A 22909-nucleotide genomic window follows, 5' to 3' on the forward strand; every position below is an offset into this window, starting at 1 on the left:
ACGAATGAATGGATAAAATAAATACACAATGGAATATTACTCATCCATCAAAAAGAATGAAGTCTTGCCATTTGCAGCAACATGGATGGAGTGAAGACAGTATTACGCTAAGCAAAATAAGTCAGTCAGAGAAAGATAAATACCATATAATTCCCTCAGATGCGGAATTTAAGAAACAAAACACACAATCGTTGGGAGAAAAAGGAGAGAGGCACACCAGGAAACAGACTCTTAACTGTAGAGAACAAACTGGTGGCTGCCAGAGGGGAGGGGAGCGGAGGAGGGGAAAAACAGGTGATGGGAAGTAAGGAGGGCACTTGCTGTGAAGAGCACAGGGTGACGGACCGAAGTGCTGAATCACTACACTGTACACCTGAAACTAATATCACACTGCACGTTAACTAACTTGAATTTAAACGAAAACTTAAAAAATAAGATAAAAAGTATTTTTTTTAAAAAAAGGATGTTCCAGACTACATGCTCAAACATGATAATCCTTGGAAAAGACAGCTTACCCTGCAATAAAAACTCATTAGTCTAGCAGTTACTAGAATTCTGACACATGGAATCACTTCTCACTTATTTTATCTGGCCAATAATGTCAGTGTGTACCAAAAGGCCAAAATACGGCTTCAAAAGTAGAGGCACTGCTAAAGGATTACTTGAAAATTAAACCATATTTACCAAAAAAGAAAAAAAGAAAAAAAAGAAAAATAAGAAGATGGAATATATAAACAACAGAATGTTCTGCAGCCATTTAAAGTGATATTGCTGAGTAAAATTTCACCTATTGACACTGAGAGGTGTTAACAATGTAATGCTCTGTGGTGGGAAAAAATTGGTTTATAACAGGTATTCTGGAAAAGCCATATATCCATTAAATATTTCATTCAAAATTATTATCATGGGATGCCTGGGTGGCTCAGTTGGTTAAGCATCTGACTCTTGATTTTCGCTCAGGTCATGATCTCATGGTTCGTGATATCGAATCCCAAGAATAGCTCTTTGCTGACAGTGCAGAGCCTGCTTAGGATTCTCTCTCTCCCTGTCTGCCCCTACCCTGCTCACATGCGCATGCGCATGCTCTCTCAAAATAAATTTTTAAAAAAAGGAATTTCTTCTTACACATTCACTTATTATTACATTTTATCTTCACCCTGAATATACAATTTCTCAGCTATGTTTTTTTGTTAACTAACCACAACCACTACAACAAATATATAGCTTTCACTGACGTTATGGTGTTTATTGAGTATCAGCAAATTTTATGTCTATAAATTCCAAAAAATAACCATTTATTCTTTTAAAAAAACTTTAATGTTTTTTATTTATTTCTGAGAGAGAGACAGACAGCGTGAGAGGGTCAGAGAGAGAGGGAGGCACAGAATCTCAAACAGGGTCCAGGCTCAGCTGTCAGCACAAAGTACCACGCGGGGCTCGAACCCACGGCCTGTGAGATCATGACCTGAGCCGAAGTCGGACACTTAACCGACTAAGCCACCCAGGAGCCCCAACCATTTTTTTTTTTTTTTTGAGTTTGTTTATTTTGAGAGAGGGGAGGAGGGGCAAAGAGAGATAGAATCAGTAAGCAGGCTCCATCCCAGTGCGGGGCTCTAACTCACAAACTGTGAGATCATAACCTGAGGGGACATCAAGAGCTTAACCAACTGAGCCACACAGGTACCCCGGAAAACAAATTTTTAAAAACAAAATATGATGTTGTAAAACGGTATATCGTCAGTTACTTCATTAATTAGGGTCAAAACTCTTCTGAAACAAGTTATCCAGATTTGCAAAACTGAGATTATGTTCTGTCTCTTGTTTCTGCTAGTAGCAAGCGGTGGGGAAAGCAGTAAGTGAGAACAGCATTGCTTCACCAGCCCGACTGCTACCCCTCTGTTCATCTAAAAGCCCTAGTTATGGTCTGCTCCCACTGCTTGTGAATCCCACTTGCCATTACACAGGTGGCCAAAAGTGACTACGGTCTGTGCACTAACCCAACAGCTGCCTTCAGACCCTCGGACATGTCATCCAAATACAGACCGAAAGCACAGAACTGGTGACATTGAGTTGATGCTACAGACAAACAAGTGGCCAGAGACATTGACCAGGCATCTTGGGAGGCCCATGTTTCCAAATAAGAGAGCAGGTGACCCAAGATTTAAGGATCTGATTAAAACCCTTTAAGTACTTTACATACAGACATGAGGTTTTTTTTGAAAGATTACATAATTTTGGATGAGAAGCATTAAGGATAGTAGAAAAGTTAAAACAACAAAAACAATATAAAGAAAAATATTTACTTTCCCCAACACCATAACAACAGTCAACAGGGCCCAAAATTTTGTTCTGAGAGGAGAAATATATTATACAATAAAAGTGACTCCTCTTCTTTACATAAGTTTAATTTGGTTTAAATACTTCTCAGACAAAGGAATGAAGAAATTTAAAAGAAACACAATTTATATAATCCATTAAAGATACATTTAAGCACTCACATGGTAACATTAAGAGCAAAAATGCTTAAAATCTCTTTAAATTAGGGGCGCCTGGGTGGCTCAGGCAGTTAACTGGCCAGCTTCAGACCAGGTCATGATCTCGTGGTTCAGGAGTTCAAGCCCCATGTTGGGCTCTGTGCTGACAGCTGAGAACCTGGAGCCTGCTTCAGATTCTGTGTCTCCTCTCTGTCCCTCCCCCATTCATGCTCTCTCTCTCTCTCTCTCTCTCTCAAAAATAAATTTTAAAAAGTTAAAGAAAAAATTTTTTTAATCTCATTTAAATTAGGCCAGGAAAGAAAACTGTCAACTTTTTTTTTTTGGCCAAAATTATTAGGACTGATTCAATATTTAACAATGCAATTTACTCGCAAAAAAAAAAAAAAAACTTAATGAAGCCATCTTTACTGTTTCTTGAATCTAAAACTATAATACCATCCACAAATTAGACTACAAGATTTAGAAAAGCAATTCAGAAAATCACCAATGGTGTTCAAAAGCTAATAAATTCAACTGAGATATAAAGCATTCATACTACACACTTCAACTGATTTCTGGCTGCAGTATCGTTGGTACAGAGGGCTCGGAGGGCTCGGAGGGCTCGCTACTCCAGTATTTTCCAACAGATATTAAGTATCTCGTCAGCCAAGGAAGCAACAGATCAAGGAGTAGCCACTGGCCACACATCAAGAACTCTTAGATATGGAGCAACTCTTCATGGATTTGGACCACTTCAGTTTCCAAGCTGATGAAGGGGGTAAACGTGCAGACAGGATCAGATGTTAGGTTTTACTTTTATCTGCTCCTCGCTCTTAAAGGATATGCTTGCTATACACCAGACCAAGCCAGAGAAGTCTGAAGAGTCAAATTAAAAAATCCCTGAATGATCCTGGACCTAATGTGTCTATCTGAGGGTCCTCTACACACAAACTACTCTAGGGAGGTGGTAGCCCAGGGTTCCATTTCTGTCTCCAGCCACTTCCTCTCCACCAACCTACCCCCAACACACACCTTACTGTGTCTCCACCTGACTCGATTTAGAATCCCTCCCTTCTGTACATGGGCCATCCTTTCTCCCTTCGTCTGATACGCCAGGCAAAGATGAAACGCTGATTAAACCCAATTACCCACCTGCTCCACTTTGGTACCAGAGAGGCTAAAAATGGACCAAGAAAAATGTAGAGCCTTCCAACAGTTCCCATGTTAATTTTATGGCTGCAAATTTCAAATGGGCAATCAGCACAGTGAAGTTGACTAAAATCCCCCGAGGTCTGCGCATTTTCCCAGTATCCAAAATACTATTTCATACTTTCTCCTCTGCTTCTCGAACCTCCTAAACCTACACACTCCCCCAACTGCCTGGAGAAAATAGCAGCAATCAGATGCAAATTTCTCTTCCAACCTCCAAAACCACGGACCTAACCCCTACTCTCATTTCCTATTATAACGAATGCCATGTTCCCACTTCTTTCACAGTCCAACCCTTCCATTTGCACTCTGGATCTTGCATCTTCTCACTTTCTCAAGGAAATTATTTTCCTCTCTGACCTGCATTATCCACTTCTCCCCCCATGGGTCTGCGGCATCAGCATACAAGTCTCCTCTAACACCTGCTGTCAATAAATCCATACTCCCTACGTGGACTATTCTACGTCCAGGCTTCTTGAAAGACTTAACTTATATGGTGCCTTCCACTTTGTGTCCTCATATTCTTTCCTTGGTTTAATCCAAGCATGTTTCTTTTTCCTCTCAGGTGTAACCGAGATGAGCACTGGTTATTGGAGAGGTCCATATAACCAAAGGCAACACTCATGTGCCTGTTTGATGTCCTGACCTATCAACAACATTCGATACTCCCTGTCTTTAACCACAGAGCAAACTAGGGAAAATATTACTAACTAACTCATAGCTGTGAGGATTAAATTAGTTAATTTACTTTTGTTTTTCTCTTTTACCTCTTAGGACCATGTGACATAATTCACTCTCCAAGAAATGTTTTTCCTTTCGTGTCTGGCTAGCCCTTCCCATTCACTGTCATAAGCTCCTCCAACTCTACCTCCCTTTTAAATTTAGGAGCTCATAATTTTGTTTTTTTTAGTGTTTGTTTATTTTTGAGAGGGAGAGCGTGAGCAGGGGAGGGGCAGAGAGAGATGGGCACAGAGGATCCGAAGCAGACTTCTGTGTTGACAGCTGTGTGCCTGACGCAGGGCTCAAACTCACAAACCGCGAGATCATGATATGAGCTGAAGTCAGATGCTCAACCTACTGAGCCACCCAGGGGTCTCAGAGCTCATAATTCTATACTCTCTCCCTAAGTGACTGATCTCCACCATTCTCATGACTGAAACTACAATCTAACCCACAATGATTTCCAAATCTCAGTTTCTAGTCCATCATTTTCTCTCAAGCTCCAGATTGCCAACGGATCTCCACCTGGATATCACAGCTACGTCATACTCAACAGGCTCAAGAGATAAGCCTCTATGCTTTTTCATGTGCTCTTTCTCTCACCTGAAACTCCCCTGCCTGTCACAGTCTCTAACTCCTTGCTGTCAGTCTCTGGAGCTCCATATTTTCCCTCTTTTGTAACAGTCACAAAACTTATATTTACTGGCTTGCCTGACCATAAGCTCCATGATAGAAAATAAGACCTTCTCATATCATTAATACCTTGCCTAGTGTCTCTTACATAGGAAATGTTTAATACATACTTCTTGAATGGAATCTGAGCTATTCAAAAGTTACTGCTTATTTAATTTATGAAACAGCATTTTATTTGTTCAGTTGTCTAATTCAGTGTAAACATTTTTATATTTAAACACTTAAACCACTGGTTTATATTAATGTCATTTCTAATCCATAAAAATACATCAAACAAAATTTAGAGGTACTGCTAAATATATTCTATGATGTCTGGGGAATTCTACAATTATCAATTGCCTCTGGATATAAAAAGTTAAAAAGGCTCCCAAGCTCGGAAAGACAAATAAGGGTGGTATTGTTTGTTTATCTACTTTGGAATCCCACAAAATTTTTAAAAAGAATGTTAGCGAAAAGATGATATTTTAAGTCTGAAATGCATGAACTTTCTGGAATATTTTTAGAAAGGATTTTCTTCTCCAAGACTCTTCTATCATTTGCCCCACATGAATACTAAATACTATCACACTCTAACTGTGTATTAATATTCTGTTTGTCTTTACTCCTCAAAGATAGTATCCAAGCAATATGTTTTTTTTCTTATAAAGTCTTCTCAAGGGATAAATGGAGAGTTTCCACCAGGGAGCCTGAAATATGAAAAATGCACACAAACATACACTTTCACACAGATACAAAGAGATTCACTGTGATATCACGAAGACGTACAGACATGATTTGAACACTTCAATGTACTTGAATATGTAGGCCTTTCAGAAAGTCAAATTATTACAAGACTAAAAACATGCACTAAATTGAGGAAAAACATTTTGTATTGCTCTTATGTAGAAAACATGACTCCTTGGAGGACTCTGTCATTGAGAAACTGATCACACTGAAAAAGGATACAAAACAAAGTTAGGAATCAGAAAATGAGAGCCACAGAGCCTTAGGAATACTTAAATAAATTGGATTGAAAAGGACCAGGCTTTGTTCTCAGAGTAACTCGGCAATTATCTCACAAATAAGGGCTATTTCTATTTTCTATAACTGCCAGAGTATTTGATCAGATTGCTTCTGCATGTTCTATAATAAACTAAAACACATATAATGAAAGCTTATATACTAATGGAATAAAGAAATTATAAAATAGATGGCTCTCTAATATCACAAAAGAACTTGAGCTTTTCACTGGTCTCCTACAATTATCCAAAGCACTTAATTAACCAGTTATGAAAGAGCCTATATTTGAGATAGTAATGTTACACCTTTCTCCAGAAGCTCTAAATCTTTTGAATGCACCTTTGAGTTTCTGAGCGTATTTCCAAAATAATTATGGAAAGCCATTTATCAAACTATAGCAAGACCTCTTTTTCACCTTTCACCTACTGGTTATACTTCTAGGGAATAATTCTATATACCAAGAAGGCTTTACTCATTCATTCATTCAGTCAGTCAGTCAGTCACTCAGTCAGTATATGTTTATTGAACACCTACTATGTATACATACACAAATATGTCACAGTATAACAGGAAAATACTGGAATAAACACGTTATTTGACAGTGGAAGAACTGGCAGAAAACCACAGTATTTCACAGTCAAAGCACAATACAGTTATTTAAAATACACTCATGGTAAGCTAGAAGCAATATGGGAAAAGTTTTACAGAATTAAACGAAAAAAGCAGAACATAAAATCAAAGAAGTCGTAGGATCACACTCTCAGAAGAAAGCATCCATAGAATAAACACTGAAATAAATGTATCAGATAAACTGGCTGCATCTTGGGGGTAAATCTCTGAGATTTTCTTTCTATCTCTTGGATTTTCAAGTTTTCCACAATAAATATACACCATGCAACTGATGAAGAAAAACACAATTATTTATCCATTGTTTTTTGAGAGAGGGAGGGAGGAAGAGAGAGAGAGCAGGAGTGAGAGTGCATGTGCACAAGGGAGGGGCAAAGTCAGAGGGAAAGAGGGGATCTGTAGCAGGCTCCACACCCAAAGCTGAGCCTGACATGCTGCTTGATCCCACAACAGTGAGATCATGACCGGAGTGGAAATCAAGAGCCAAACACTCGGGTCGCCTGGGTGGCTCAGCTGGTTCAATATCTAACTCTTGATTTTGGCTCAGGTCATGATCTCACAACTCGTGAGTTCAAGCCCCATGTGAAGCTCTGCACAGACAGCACGGAGCCTGCTTCGGATTCTCTCCATCCCCCACCCGTGCCTCCCTCCCTCACACACACACTCTCTCTCTCTCAAATAATAAACTTAAAAACAAAAACAGAACAAAAAAAAAAAGAGGCACTCAACCAACTGAGCCACACAGGCACCCTAAGAACCACAATTTTTAAGAAGACAATATTTATCAATCATTTCATTTGAGAAGAAAAACCACTGACCTGTCTTCAAAATTTTCTGAACCCTGAATAATGGCATAATTGAAATGGCACAAATGAAAATCAGTATCTTAATACAGAACTGCTGAAACCAAAGCTCATTTTCTAAAATTTCTCATCAAAATCAGGGAGTAAAAAGCCCCAGACTTTACAGAAAGCTCTTCAGATCACAAGATAGCATGTTGCAGAAAAAGGAGTAATTGCTACTTATCAAAATGGAAAAAAAAAAATCTGATTAATGAATGATACTATCTTCTCATAACCATATCAAGTATTGAACAGTAATAATAAAACCTCGATTTTTTCCTAGACCAAATGCGAACATCATTATTTTTTAAAACATTTATAAGTTAAGAGATGCAAAGTGAGAAATAACTGGAAGGTCCTATAGTGTTGTGGGTACTGGTTTTAACAGTCTTTTTTTCCCTATATTTTTCAAAATGTCCACTATGGATGTACAGTATTAAAAAAGAGAAAAATAGGGGCGCCTGGGTTAAGCGTCAGTTAAATATTTGACTTCAACTCAAGTCATGATGTCGTGGTCCATGAGTTCAAGCCCCGCATGGGGGCTCTGTACTATCATAAAGCTCAGAGCCTTCAGCCTGCTTCAGAGTCTGTCTCCCTCTCACTCTGCCCTTCTCTCTCTCTCTCTCAAAAATAAACATTTAAAAAACTTAAAAAAGGAAAACTAAACTTAAATTATCAAGGGAAATATACTGAAATATATTTATACAGAGTAGATTAGTAAAAACATAGTATTTGTAAAACTCAGACCTGCTTGTGAGAGTAGCTCAAAAAATCTGAAGGTCTTTCAAAATCAGTCAATACAACCAATCTCTTGGAAGGAGATCCAAATACTTTACATTTCTGATACAAGAGTCCATAACTTGAACAACATACCTATTTTTCTCTTACTCAGGAATCTGTCATAAACAGATTTAAGGACGTTTTCTTTGTAATGACACAGCCTATTTCTTTATTCATAAGGTATCGACATCTATGAGGGCAGATAGTTGTTATAGTGAATTGTGTTAACAAATGTAGCCTCTATTGAACTAACTGAGGTAACATCAAAACATCTAACATCAAAACCATTATTAGTGTCTCTCATTGACATAAGGTGTAAAATTATTTCAACTTAATCAGAGAAAAGCAGAAGGAAATTTAGAATCCATATGCCTATCACTTCATGGAGAACAACAAGATACAATGTGTATTAGAACAGCTTTTGGCAACTTTGAACATACACACATATTACAGGATCAACTGCTAAGTTATTAAATAAGCAAAAAGAGGCAGTATCTTAGCAATGAGTAAAGCTCAGTGCTCTAAAGTTCAACTGTCTGGTTTCAAATCCTAGTTCTACTTTTTTTTAGTTGTATAACCTAGAGGGTTAACCTCTACGTGTTTCCATTTCTCCATCTTCCTATAAAATAAGGATAATCCTAAGAATTGATACCTGAAAGAAGTCTTTTATTTTCATTTTTTCAATAGGATGACAGCTTTCTTTTTTTTTTTTAAGTTTATTCATTTATTTTGAGAGAGTAAGAGTACGCAAGAGCGGGGACGGGTCAGAGAGAAAAGGAGAGAGAGAATCCCAAGCAGGCTCCATGCTGTCAGTACAGAGGCTGACTTGGGGCTCAAACCCATGAACAGTGAGATCATGACCTAAGCTAAAATCAAGAGTTGGATGCTTAACCAACTGAGCCATCCATGTAATCCTGAAGTATTTTATTAAAAAAATTTTTTTAATGTTAATTTATTTTTGAGAGAAAAAGAGAGACAGGGTGTGAGCAGCATAGGGGCAGAAAGAGAGGGAGACACAGAATCCAAAGTGGGCTCCAGACTCCGAGCTGTCAGCACAGGGCCCCATGCGGGGCTCGAACCACACGGACCGCGAGACCACGACCTGAGCTGAACCAACTGAGCTACCCAGGTGCCCCCCAGAAGTATTTTAAATAATGGAGGAGAGACGATGTCTAGCACAGAGTAAGCACTAAAACAGGACTTCCTTCCTTTTTCTTCACTCTGAATAGAATTTGTCATCCATTTTGGAAATAAGAATGAAGATCTCTAACTCAAAATATTGGTACTGAGAGTCCTAAATTCACCTGAAACCATAATTACCCACCACAAAGTACCTTGTACAACCTGAGGATAATCCAACTTAACCTCAAGGTAAATGACAGTTCCCTTTCATGGCGATTTCATCCCAGGTGTTTCAAAAGGAGAAATGAATGAAACACAACTATTCTGTCTTAAAAAATGTACAAATACATTTTAGAATCACTGTACTAACAAAACATGATTGTCTTAGAAGTGCAAAGTTCCTGGGGGAAACACAATAATGCGAGATTCACAGCAAAATTTAAATATTTTAGTGTTTTTAGGGAATTCAAAATTAAAGTGCTTGGAATGTTCAAAACTACCAACATTTGTTAAGTACAAAATTGCTATTCTCGATAAATAAAGAAATTTCAACTGTCTATGATTAGCCTGGAACTAGTTATCTTAGAACCGCTCAACTATCTTAGGGATTACTGTGTCCTCTTTTCTCACAAAGAAATTAACACAAGCAACAGAATATAACAAAAATGTCAATAGTGTTGAAGGCTTTTTAATCAATTTCATTTTGGCAAATAATCACAGAGAAATTAACAAACAATGAAGTCATGATGATTTCATTTATTTGTTCTGTACATATCTGATTAATAGGCATTAATTTTGTTGATGGAAACAAGAGAACTCTATTGTTATGTACAGATTAGAAATGTGAACACTTAGCATTTCCCACAACTACTGACTTCACAAATTATTTTGAATGTTATTTGAAATAACACTGTAAATGCCAGAGGTTAGGTAAGCAAAGAACTCTACTGCCCTCTAATGAAATAAACCAAAAAACAAAACAAAAAAAACCCCACAAACACAAAAATCTCTTTGTGATGTATCTCGGAACAGGAAAATAATCTTACTTTGGTAAATGCAGTAGAAAAACACCAAGACAATTAACTGCAAACAGCTAGAATATATAAATCAAAATACTGCAAGAGAAGCTGCAATCACCCAGTTTTCATGATAAAATTAGTAGCAAAACAGGAAAGCCTTGAGACAAGAATGTTCCAAGAGAAAGGGGACCAGTACAACAGACCTATCTTATGTGATAGCAATTACTTCACTGCAGGCTATGTTTTTCATGTGTACACTGGAAGGGAATGAGAAGCAAGACTTTTAAAAAACACACACGTAGGTGAATTACAGGAAGTTTTTGGCTCAGCAGCTCAAAAGTAAACACCATCAAAGTAGTCTCTCATAGTTTTCACTGACTAACCCTCTCAGAATTTTTTTAAGCTTATTTATTTATTTTGAGAGAGAGTGAGCGGGGGAGGGGCAGAGAAAGAAGAGACAGAGAGCCCAAAGCAGGCTCCGCTCTGTCAGCACAGAGCCCATTGTGGGGCCCGATCTCACAAACCGTGAGATCATGACCTGAGTGAAAAACAAGAGTCAGATGCTGAACCGACTGAGCTACCCAGGGGCCTGTCTCAGAATTATTTTAACACATGCTTATTTTCAGGAAAACTACCCTTTAACAAATCCACTTAAAAGAATTTTATTTAATGCCTTCTACTTTAAACAAATGCCAACTTCATAATATGGCAACTCGGTATTCTATGAAACTTACCATCATAAACTAACCAGTGATAACTTTTCATCATTTTCAATAAATCTTCTCCCTTTTCGGGGTGCCTGGGTGGCTCAGTTGGTTAAGCATCTGACTCTTGCTTTCGGCTCGGGTTATGATATCATGGTTTGTGAGTTCGAACCTGGCATCAGACTCTGCTGTCAGCACAGATCCTGGTTGGGATTCTCTCTCCCTCTCTCTCTGCCCCTCCCCTGCATGTTCTCTCTCGCGCGCGCACGCGCCCTCTCTCTGCCCCTCCTCTACACATGTGCTCTCTCTCTCAAAATAAACTTAAAAATTTGTTTTTAAACATTCTCCCTTCTGTTAACAAACTTGGTTTTTAAAACATGCTCCATATTTCTGTTCCTGTCATCTAATATTCCCACCTGTCAAGAATTACCAAATTCTCACACGAGCAGAAAGAATAGAGTACCAGATCATAAAGAGAGAGAGGGAGAATATGAACAAAGAAAAAATGAAGTTTCCCAGAAGTAGTTTCCTGAGAGAACAGTGATGTGGTAGTGAACTACTCCTTAGAACTGGACACACAGCACTTGGAGATGGAAGGTGTCTGTCCAGGCTGATAGCTGTGATACCCTCCATTATGTGGCTCTTCTTGAGCAGATATGGGAAACAGGGGTCAAGTCCACAGAATGCTATAGGGAAGATGGGCAATACGGAGACAGAGGAACACTTAAGTTTGCATGCAAAATGAAAATATCAGGGTGCCTGGGTGGCGCAGTTGGTTGGGCATCCGACTCTTGACCTTGGCTCGGGTCATGATCTCACGGTTTGTGGGTTCGAATCCTGCGTCAGGCTCTGTGCTGACATCTAGCTCAGAGTCTGGAGCCTGCTTTGGATTCTGTGTCTCCCTCTCTCTCTGCCCCTCCCCTGCCCATTCTCTGTCTCTCTCTCAAAATAAATAAACTCTTAAAGGAAGGAAGGAAGGAAGGAAGGAAGGAAGGAAGGAAGGAAGGAAGGAAGGAAGGAAGGAAGGAAGGAAGGAAAGAAAAGAAAAGAAAAGAGCCTTTGCCTTTGTGGGATGGTTTGCAAACGGTCTGTCAATGCAATTGGTTCTCTGGCTCTACAAGTTCTATGGATAACCAAACACGCACTCAAAACTTCAAAACAGCAACACACAGGGAAATACAAACATACTCCAGGCTCTATCTTCCAGTGAGTTGGATTTCATGTCTGTAGAAATTTTCGGAGTTAACACGGATTAAAAGCATGACTCTTTTACTAGAAGCATTACTCATTCATTCCTACTGTCTAAAATTAGAATTGACATATAAACAGATTTTGAAGGCATCATAAAGGAGCTGGAAGGTCTCAGGCCTCCCTAGGTCCAGCACCGCCTCCACAATGATGCTTCAAGTACACCCCATATATGGTCACAAGAGTTTCCTTCCAACCTATCAACTCCATTGAGCTACTCAGACATAACACATGATAGTCCTGAGAAATACAACAGTGAAGGTGTACAGCTGCTTGGAGAATGTATGAATGTGTGTGTACGTACGTTTGGACATAGGTATGCATGTGTGTATTCACTCAGAATAGTCCCAGTCTACGCTACTGAGTTCCAGACCCATCCCAAACCTAAAGACATGCCTTCCCTAGTTCACTGTAAGAACTAAAGCCCAGGCTTTCCAGGCTGTCCTTTCCCTCCCCAGGTCTCAGTAAGCATAAATATGAAAACTATGATGAAGAACTAAAAAGGGGAAAAGGGGCAAGGAAATGGAAATGATTAATTTATTCAGGAAATAAATTCACTGTCGGCTTTGGCTTAAAACAAAGGCATTTATTTATTAGCCAAAAAATAAGGTTTACTGCTGCTGCTGCTGAAGATGGTAGCAGCCTGCATTTTTTTTTTATTTTTACAAATAGTTTATTGTCAAATTAGTTTCCACATAACACTCAGTGCTCATCCCCACAAGTGTCCTCCTCCATGCCCATCCCCCCTCCCCCCCACATCCATCAGTCCTCAGTTTTTGTCAGCATTCAAGAGTCTCTCATGGTTTGCCTCTCTCCCTTTCCCCCACCATTTCCCCCCTTCTTCTCCCCCTTGTTCCTCCATCAAGCTCCTCCTAATCCTCCTATACGTGCAAACATATGATATTTGTCCTTCTCTGCCTGACTTATTTCGCTCAGCATAACACCCTCAAGGTCCATCCATGTTGCTACACATGGCCAGATTTCATTATTTCTCATTGCCATGTAGTATTCCATGGTATAGATAAACCACATCTTCTTGATCCATTCATCTGTTGATGGACACTTAAGCAGCCTGCATTTTTTAAGCATTTCTACGTAAAGTAGGCATTGGACTAAATAAGCACTCCATATCCTGCATTTCTCATCTTCACATAAACCCTGTGTGTTGGGTAATATTATCCCCAGTTTACAGGTGAAGAAACCGACACTCATAAAGATGAAGTGACTTGCCCAAGGCTACACCACTAGTGAATTACAGAGCATATATAATACACCAGTCACTTCAACTCTTGACCACGAAACATATTATTTTATATATTATTGTTATTTATATCATATTTATCAACTTAAAATGTATGAAATGAAATAGTTTTGAAACACCACAATGAATTAATAAATTATATACAGTGAGACCCAACTCGATTGCCTAAAATTTTATAGACATGTTAACCTGGTCCCGTTCCTATGGAAGACAAAAATGCACATGATATAATACTTAAGGAAAGTTCTAATAAAGAAGTAATACTGCTCCCTCCTTCAGTGCCCATTATAAACAATAACATTCCTCCCATTATTTTTCTGATCACGTCCAGCCATGGTTATCTCACTTTCCTCAGATCTTCCTACCTCATTCTCACCTCTCTTTTGCCTTAAAATGAAGCAAAGTCTCCTTTATTTAGGGGGAAAGAGTCACTCCCCTTTATCTATCTTAAAGAGATAATCGGCTACAATAAAAAGATAACAAATAGCTCTTACTGCTATCTTAAATATATTTCTTCATATGCTACAATAAAAATCCCATACCAATTCTTTTAACTTTGATAAGATGTTCAAGCTTTCTGAAATTAACGCTAAAAAAGAAATCATCACGCAGTAGAAAACGAATCCACAATTCTGTTTTGCAAGAGCTAGGGCTTAAACTCATGCACACAGTGTTATACACACACGCAAACACAATTCACGCCATCTTGGTAACGCAGGCATTGGCTAGACGACAGTACTTCATCTACTACTCAAAAAACACCCAGAAATATCCACAAATATCTAAATCATCGAAATCTTACTTTTATATGGCTATTACCAAGGGTTCCCATTGCAGAATTTAAAAGAAGAGGTATTGAAATGCTCTTGCAAGACATTTCTTCAAATGAATAACAAAGGGATAAGTAAATCTGATTATCAAAACCTGTCGTAAAGATCTATCGACTCGTTAAGCCTTGTTTAATTTTAATTTAATTGTGTTTAAATTTTCAATCCAGGGAGGGCAGAGACTCTTCTAACAGTAAAGTACAAGACATACCTGGTAAACAAAACGCAGCACTTCACCGAGGTACCATTTCTTACCTTTGAATCCTCACTGCTCACTCCCAGCTGTAACAGGGCTTGAGGCGATTTCAGTTTCGCTTGGGCAGAGTGAGCCATGTGAAGGTTAAGCTGCCATCCGACCGTCTCTAGCTATAAAAGACAAGTACAGATTGGAATCAGATGGGATGGAAGGAAGAAAACAGTCCACTTTAAGCAAATCTCCCACCCACAGGAATGCACACGGAGAGCCGGGCCTGCGTGGCAAGTCAGTGCTACAGCTCCTTCAAGCCTGCATTTTCTGCAAACTTTCCCTTTGGGCTCGTTAGATTGGCCTTGTGCCAGCCCTGTCCAATTCAACAGTAAGACTGGTCTTCAAATACACTGAATTCTGAAAACAGAGGTCTTAGACTAAGCAACGAAATACACTAAAAGAGGCCGTGGTCTTGAAATAGCATATTACTATTTCACGAGAGTATATTTTAAAGCCAATGATTTTTTCAACAGTTATGGATTTTAACTACACTTTAATGACCTCCCGTTATCTTTCAAAACTCTGAACTGGGTAGAATACAGGTAAGACTTTTTTTTTTTTTACTTTAGAGGAAAATTGAAGTATGCAGATGGTAAGAGGTTCACACATTTAGACACAGTTAGCAAGACTGGAAAAGAGCCAGACCAGGAATTGATATTTACTAGTGAGCAGGTGTTCCGTGCTTTCCAAAGTACTCTAACTTATGATGGTTCCCAGTTATGACAGAAACTAATTAGAGCATTTCCTTTGAACTTATTAATTAACACAAGAGCAAAATTTAATCAGGTAAGGCAAAAATAGCAAAGACAAGACTAAAACAGTTTAAGTTTTATTTTAAAATATTAAACAGCACAAATGTGGCTTCACTGAACTTGACAGGTAATTGGTTTCTCTAAACTCAGAACCAGAAGGACAAAGTTTTAAGTTTAACTTTCAATAAATCTTCAGTAACACAATTTAATAAGAAAGATGTGTGAAATGCAACTGTCACATGCCTCGGACAACACAGCCCTAATAACCGATTTAGTAAAAACTACCTTAGCTACACTGGTAAGACGGGCAGTCTCCCAATAATTTTTACTTAACTAGTAACTGCTAACTTGAAAGACTGTTCAACACCAGTGACTCGAAGCCAAATTGGAAAGAGAGCAATGAAAGTATTATCTATTCTAGAGAGGAAGTAATGAGAAAATAAAGATACATTTCTGTTCTTTCCGGCACTGACACTCTGGGAGGTTATGGGTGGAAAGAGGGAAGATGTCGCACAGACATAATCCATGACACGTAAGTAAAACAACCAATGTAATGGTGTGTGTTAAGGATCCTTAATATACTGATCTGGAACAGTGATCTTAGTAAGTGTAGACCAGCCCACCACTATCTTTTTTTTCCAAATTTTTATTTAGATTCCAGTTAGTTAACATACAGGGCATACTGGTTTCAGGAGTAGAATTCAGTGATTCATCACATACAACAGCCAGTGCTCATCACAAGTGCCCTCCTTAGTACCCATCACCCATCTAGCCCATCCCTAACCCTCTTCCTTCCATCAACCCCCAGTTTGTCCTCTATCATTAAGAGTCTGTTATGTTTTATTTCCCTCTCTTTTTCCCTCACCGCCCGTATATTCATCTGTTTTGTTTCTTAAACTGCACATGAGTGAAATCCTATAATTTGTCTTCTCTGACTGACTTATTTCACTTAGCTTAATACTCTATCTCCTGCCACACTGTGGCAAATGGAAAGATTTCATTCTTTTTGTTGGCTGTGTCATATTCCATTGTGTATATATACCACATCTTCTTTATCCATTCATCAGTCAACAGATATGTAGACTCTTTCTATAGTTTGGCTATTGTAGATAATGCTGCCATAAACGCTGAGGTGCATGTGCCCCTTTAGTGTCAATATTTTTGTACCCTTTGGGTAAATACCTGGTAGCACAATTGCTGGATTGTAGGGTAGTTCTTTTTTAACTTTTTGAGGAACCTCCATTCTGTTTTCCAGAGTGGCTGTGCCAGTTTGCATTCCTGCCAACAGTTCTAGAGGGTTCCCATTTCTCTGCATCCTCTCCAACACCTGTTGTTTCTTGTGTTGTTTAGTCCTTCTGACAGGTGTGAGGTGGTATCTCATTATGATTTTGATTTGTATTTCCCTGATGAGTGACATTGAGCGTCTTTTCATAGGTCTGTTAAGCATCTGACTGTCTTCTTTGGAAAAACGTCTATTCCATAGGCTACCTTTTAGTTTTGTTGATTGTTTCCTTTGCTGTGCAGGAGCTTTTTATCTTGAGGAAGTCCCAATAGTTCACTTTGGCTTTTGTTTCCCTTACCTGCCCACCACCATGTTTAATAGTCACATTCAATAGGCCCACCAACAAAACAAGAAAATGTATGTTATAACCATTCTCATATATTCAAGCATTCTGACACAAGACACAAGCTTTTTATTTTTTTAATGTTATTTATTTATTTATTTATTTTAAGAGCAAGAATGTGCATACAAGGGAGGGGCAGAAAAAGAGACCGAATATCTCAAGCAGGCTCAACGCTATCTGCAGAGAGCCTGATTCAGGGCTCGAACTCACCAACAGCGAGATCATGACCTCAGCCAAAACCAAGAGTTGGACACATAACCAACTGAGCCAACACACATCACTGTCTTAACTGAAAGTACCTGGAAGGTACTCATATGAACTTATAAGACACTGTCTTGATCTTATTCTGCCGATCCTATCCCTGCCCTTGAAGCACTTAAGATAAATATTAAGTGAATAAATTAAAACATACCCCTGTTGTGGTCATGAATTTACATAAATTAACATATGCTTAGTCACTGCATAAAGGTGGTGAAGGAGAATTTAAAAGAGCACTGAGCTTATCCTTTGGCTCACACTTAAGCTGTCGCTCCCTAGCTATGGGACCCTGGTTAAGTCACACTCTTTCAAGACCTCAATTTCTTCATATAAAATGAGAATAAATCTATCTGAACTATCTACTTTGCTGAGTTATTGGTAATAACAATTAAGAAAATGCATATTCAAACTGCAAAACATTATAAATATAAGGCATTTTGATTACCTGGTTTCTTCCACACGATCTTTTAAATACTATAGGCACTCTATACCTTCCTGTTGAATGAAAATGAATCAAAGAATACTCACAAGGTAATTTTTTTTAATAGAGAGCACTAGTAGAGAAAGAGACAGAAGGAGAGAGAGAATCTTAAGTAGACTCCACGCTCAGCATGAAGTTCAATGTGGGGCTCGATCCCACAACCCTGGGATCATGACCTGAGCTGAAACCAAGAGATGGACATACGCTCGACCAACTGAGCCACCCTGGTGCCCCTCGCTAGGAAAGGTAGTTTTTAAGAGTCATGACCAAAAGTGTTGGTGGGTTGCCTTTCTTAAATTCCAGAGCCTTATCTATGGAACTGTATGATGTAAAAATATTTGTCCCATGCCCACATTAAAGAGTAATTTAAAAGGTACATAGAATTGCTAAATTCATATGTACATATATGCACATATACATACCTACACGTAAAATTTCTTAGAAAATGATCAGTATTCAGAAACCTTAAATGAAGAGGGAATATAAAAATAAGGAGAACTATAAAAAAAAAAAGACTTCATAATTACGCAGAATAGTAAGAAGAAAACACTTTTCAGTTAAACTAGGAGGCGATGAAAATCAATACTACTTGAGATAAGGACTCATACCATTTTACAATCTAAATATATAAAATGTAAATAATTGGTGAGATGGAGCAAAGAGTATATAAAAGTCCTTACGTTATTATTGCAAATTTTCTTTTCTCTAAGTTTCAAACTACACAAAAATCAAAGTCAAAAGCTCTAAGAAACTGGTTCAACTAAGAATCATCAGTGGGTACTAAGTCTAGGAGAGGAAAGTCTGACTTGGAAGGCAAAGTCATAAAGTGTCCACCCACAACTGCTGGTTAGCTACAGAAGAAACAAAGTGATTCTGCAGTGAAGAAAACAAAGATCTTTAACCAGAGAACAAAATTAACATCATCAAAAAGTGGACAAAAAACAGTATGTGGCCCTGAGTGTGATAACCCTGCAAAGCCCACAACATTATTTAGGTAGCTTCCTAGATCGAAAAAATCATAACCTCAATTTGATTATGAAGAAACAAACGAAAATAAAGTTAGGGAACATCATGAAAAATAAGTGAAACATACACTTCAGAAGCATAAATGGCCTAAAAAATAAAGAAAAGCTGAGAAAGAAGTATTTCCTTACATTGCTTACAACATTATTATATCATTTGCCATGTCTCTAATAGGTGGAAGTAATGTAAATATGAATAAGCAAAACCCCTTTGCGTAGGTGAAAATCGTATAGTATATTACCAAATTATTCCTTTGAGACTCATAACTAAGAAACAAATACAACCGTCATCAATATTTTAATTACATATAAAACAAGAAAATCTAGTGTAGGATTCTGACTTACATGAGCTCAACTACATTTGCTCCTATTTAAAATAAAATTCTGCCTTGTGTATAGCATAATTTGTATATTAAAATACCAGGAACAAATTTTAACATTTGTTTTCTTATTTTATGTTCAGATTTACAATTGAGGGTCCTTACACATTAGTCAACATCCCAGATTTTTCTTTAATTTTTTTAATGTTTTATTTATTTCTGAGAGGGGGAGAGAGAGTGAGAGAGCGAGAGCGTGAGCAGGGAAGGGTCAGAAAGAGAGGGAGACACAGAATCGGAAACAGGCTCTAAGCTCTGAGTTGTCAGCACAGAGCCCGATTCGGCGCTCGAACCCACGAACCGCGAGATCATGACCTGAGCTGAAGTCAGATGCTTAACCACATGAGCCACCCAGGCACCCCTCTAGATTTTTTTTTTTAAGCTTTATGTATTTGAGAGAGAGAGAGAGGCAGAGTGAGAGGGACCAAGGACCTGATTGTGACCTGAGCCAAACACAGACACTCTAGGGACTGAGCGACCCAAGTCCCCCTCAACATCGTAAATTTAAATGTCATCAAAATAACATAAAACACACACACAAAAAAATAAGCCACTGATTTCTTTTTTTAAGTAGGCTTCACATCCAGCATAGAACCCAACACAAGGTTTGAACTCACAACCCTGAGATCAAGACTTGAGCTCAGATCAAGAGCTGGATGCTTAATGTACTGAATCACCCAGGTGCCCCCTAACCACTGATATGTTTTTCAACACAAGCTAAACTGTTTAAGTGATAGTTCTTACGCATCTCACTAACACTACTTCTTACCTGACAACATTACTAAGATGTCAGTTCAAAATATAATGACTTCAAAAATAAACACATATATATAGTGACTTTATTCTCTAATTTCAACATTACAATTCCCAACAAAAATGTAAATTCTCATAATTGCTTTGTAAACCACAATTCCAAGCACACACAAAAATCAGCCAAAATTGAGATTATATTAACCCTTTTAAAGGGAAAAAAGAGAATGGAAAGTGTTATGCCAGATTGTAACTACAGGGGCACTCTAAAACAGAAGCCACTGTTTGGACCATGCCACACAGTAAGAAATACTTTTATGTTACAAACCAATATACCCAAGTTCCACAGAACAATTTTTACCCAGAGCCGAGTTCTTTAATAAGCTTTATTATGTTTCATTTTGAAAATGCTATTTGAAAACCCTCTAAATTGATTTCATTACCCACTAAACCACTAATATTTCAGGCTATCAATAGCTAGAAAAATACTGCTCAGAAACACGGAATGAGTTTTAGGAACTAAGTGTGTGGGTATTCATGAAACATTTTATTATTTATCATAATAAATCATGAAAACACAGAAAGTTGGAACTGTAAGTGCTAAAACAGAAAACACTATCTATATTCTGTTGCTATAAGCCACCATTTATAACTAGAAAATACCATAAGCAGAAATTTCATTTATGTATGGCTCATTACAGCAACTATATACCTCTATTTACTCTAATTGAAATACAAAAATTAGGAGGTTGACTCAATGCTTAATTTAAGAACATAAATCTATTTGGTTTTTTTTTTTAATGTTTCATTTATTTTTGAGAGAGAGAGAGAGAGAGACAGCATGAGCAGGGAGGGTCAGATAGAGAGGGAGACACAGAGTCCGAAGCAGGCTCCAGGCTCTGAGCTGTCAGCACAGAGCTCAATGCGGGACTTGAACCCACGAACCTTGAGATCATGACCTGAGCCAAAGCCAGACACTCCACTAACTGAGCCACCCAGGCGCCCCAAAACATAAACCTATTTGTAAAGCTCAGCTAAATACCTGCTCCACAAACTTTTACTTAACGACTTCTGACTTCGAGTGATTTTTTTTCCCTCTGATTAATTCTATAAACCTCCCCATTTAAGAAAGAGTGACCTCTGGTATCAAGAGCTGTGCAACTGAAAAAAAGAAAAAACCAATCTTTCCACAAACAACATCTACAAACTCTCAACAAAACACAAAAAAACAACTATCTGAGGGCTCTACAAGGCACAAAAGCACACAGATTTTAGAGAATCAAAACATAATACATTGTCAGCACCCATGGTTCAAAAAAGAAATTAAACAGAAATTTTAAAAAACTACTTTGAGACAAATTACACTGAAAATACAACATAACAAAATGTATGGGATGCCACAAAAGCAGTTCGAAGAGAGAAGTCTGTATAGATAAATGCCTATATCAAGAATCAAAAAAGATCTCTAATAAACAATCTACCTTTACACCTCAAAGAACTTTAAACTAGAAAATGAATCAACAATGGGATGCCTGGGTGGCTTAGTCGGTTAAGCGTCCGACTTTCGCTTAGGTCATGATCTCGCGGTTCGTGGGTTCGAGCCCCGCATCAGGCTCTGTGCTGACTGCCAGCTCAGAGCCTGGAGCCTGTTTCAGAGTCTGTCACTCCCTCTCTCTCTGACCCTCCCCTGCTCATGCCGTCTCTCTCTCTCTCCTAGAAATAAACAAAACATTTAAAAAAAAAAAAAAGAAAATGAATCAACAAAACTTACCTCAAAGAACTTTACACTAGAAAAAGAATAAACAAAACTCTAAGTAGAAAGATGGGAAAAAATGAGTATTAGGCATAAATGAAATAGAAACTAAAAAGACAACTTAAAAAAAGATCAATCAGGGGCTCCTGGGAGAGACTCAGCTTTAGCATCAGACTTCAGCTTGGGTCATGATCTAATAGTTCAGGAATTAGGCTCGCTGCTGACAGCACAGAGCGTGCTATAGATCCCCTGTCCCTCTCTCTCCTGCCCCTCCCCTACTTGTGCTCTTTCAAAAATAAATAAAACATTAAAAAAAAAAAACACAAAGATCAAACTAAGAGCTAGAATTTTTTTTACAATTTCATGTCTTTTTTGGTTATTATTATTTTTATTATTTTTGAGAGTGTGAGAGCGGGGGAGGGGAAGAGAGAGAGGGAGACACAGAATCTGAAGCAGGCTCCAGGCACTGAAGTGTCAGCACAGAGCCCGATGTGGGGCTCAAACCCATGGACCATGAGATCATGACCTGAGCTGAATTCAGATGCTTAACTAAGCCACCCAGGCACCCACTAAGAGCTAGAGCTTTTTGAAAAGATAAACAACAATTGACAAACCTTTAGCAAGACTCACCAAAGAAGGGTAGGGGGGAAGAATCAAATAAAATCAGAAATGAAAGTAAAACATTACAACTGATACCACAGAAATACAAAAAGCCATAAAAGAATACTATGAACAAATTAAATGTCAACAAATTGGACAACCTATAAGAAATGTATAAATCCTTAGAAAGATACAACATACCAAGACTGAATTAAACATTAAAAAAATCTGAACACACCAATTTAATTTTTCTTAATAGACCAATTCTTAATAAGGAGATTGAATTATTAATCAAAAACCTCCCAACAAACAAAAGTCCAGGACCAGATGGGTTCACTGGTGAAATCTACCAAATATTTACAGAATTATACCAATCCTTCTCTAAATCTTCCAAAAACAGAAGATGAGGGAACACTTCCAAATTCATTTTATAAGGCCAGCATTACCAATATAAAAACCACACAAGGGTGCCACAAGAAAAGAAAATTTCAGGCCAATATCCTTGATAAACACTGGTGC

The 22909-nt window shown here is 38.2% G+C and overlaps 1 protein-coding gene across 3 annotated transcripts in view; it reads right to left on the bottom strand.

The window, feature by feature from the left end:
- The window catches only part of COMMD10 (COMM domain containing 10), a 196824-nt gene that overhangs the window by 141883 nt on the left and 32032 nt on the right, over nucleotides 1–22909 (bottom strand). For all 3 annotated transcript variants that reach the window (XM_039252606.1, XM_039252608.1, XM_039252607.1), the window contains exon 5: nucleotides 14781–14891. In XM_039252606.1, the coding sequence (XP_039108537.1) occupies nucleotides 14781–14891 (111 nt within the window). The remainder of the gene's footprint in view (nucleotides 1–14780; nucleotides 14892–22909) is intronic.

This window comes from Hyaena hyaena, unplaced genomic scaffold (genome assembly GCF_003009895.1).
Source record: "Hyaena hyaena isolate Hyena2069 unplaced genomic scaffold, ASM300989v1 scaffold_431, whole genome shotgun sequence".
NCBI classification, from domain to species: Eukaryota; Metazoa; Chordata; class Mammalia; order Carnivora; family Hyaenidae; genus Hyaena; species Hyaena hyaena.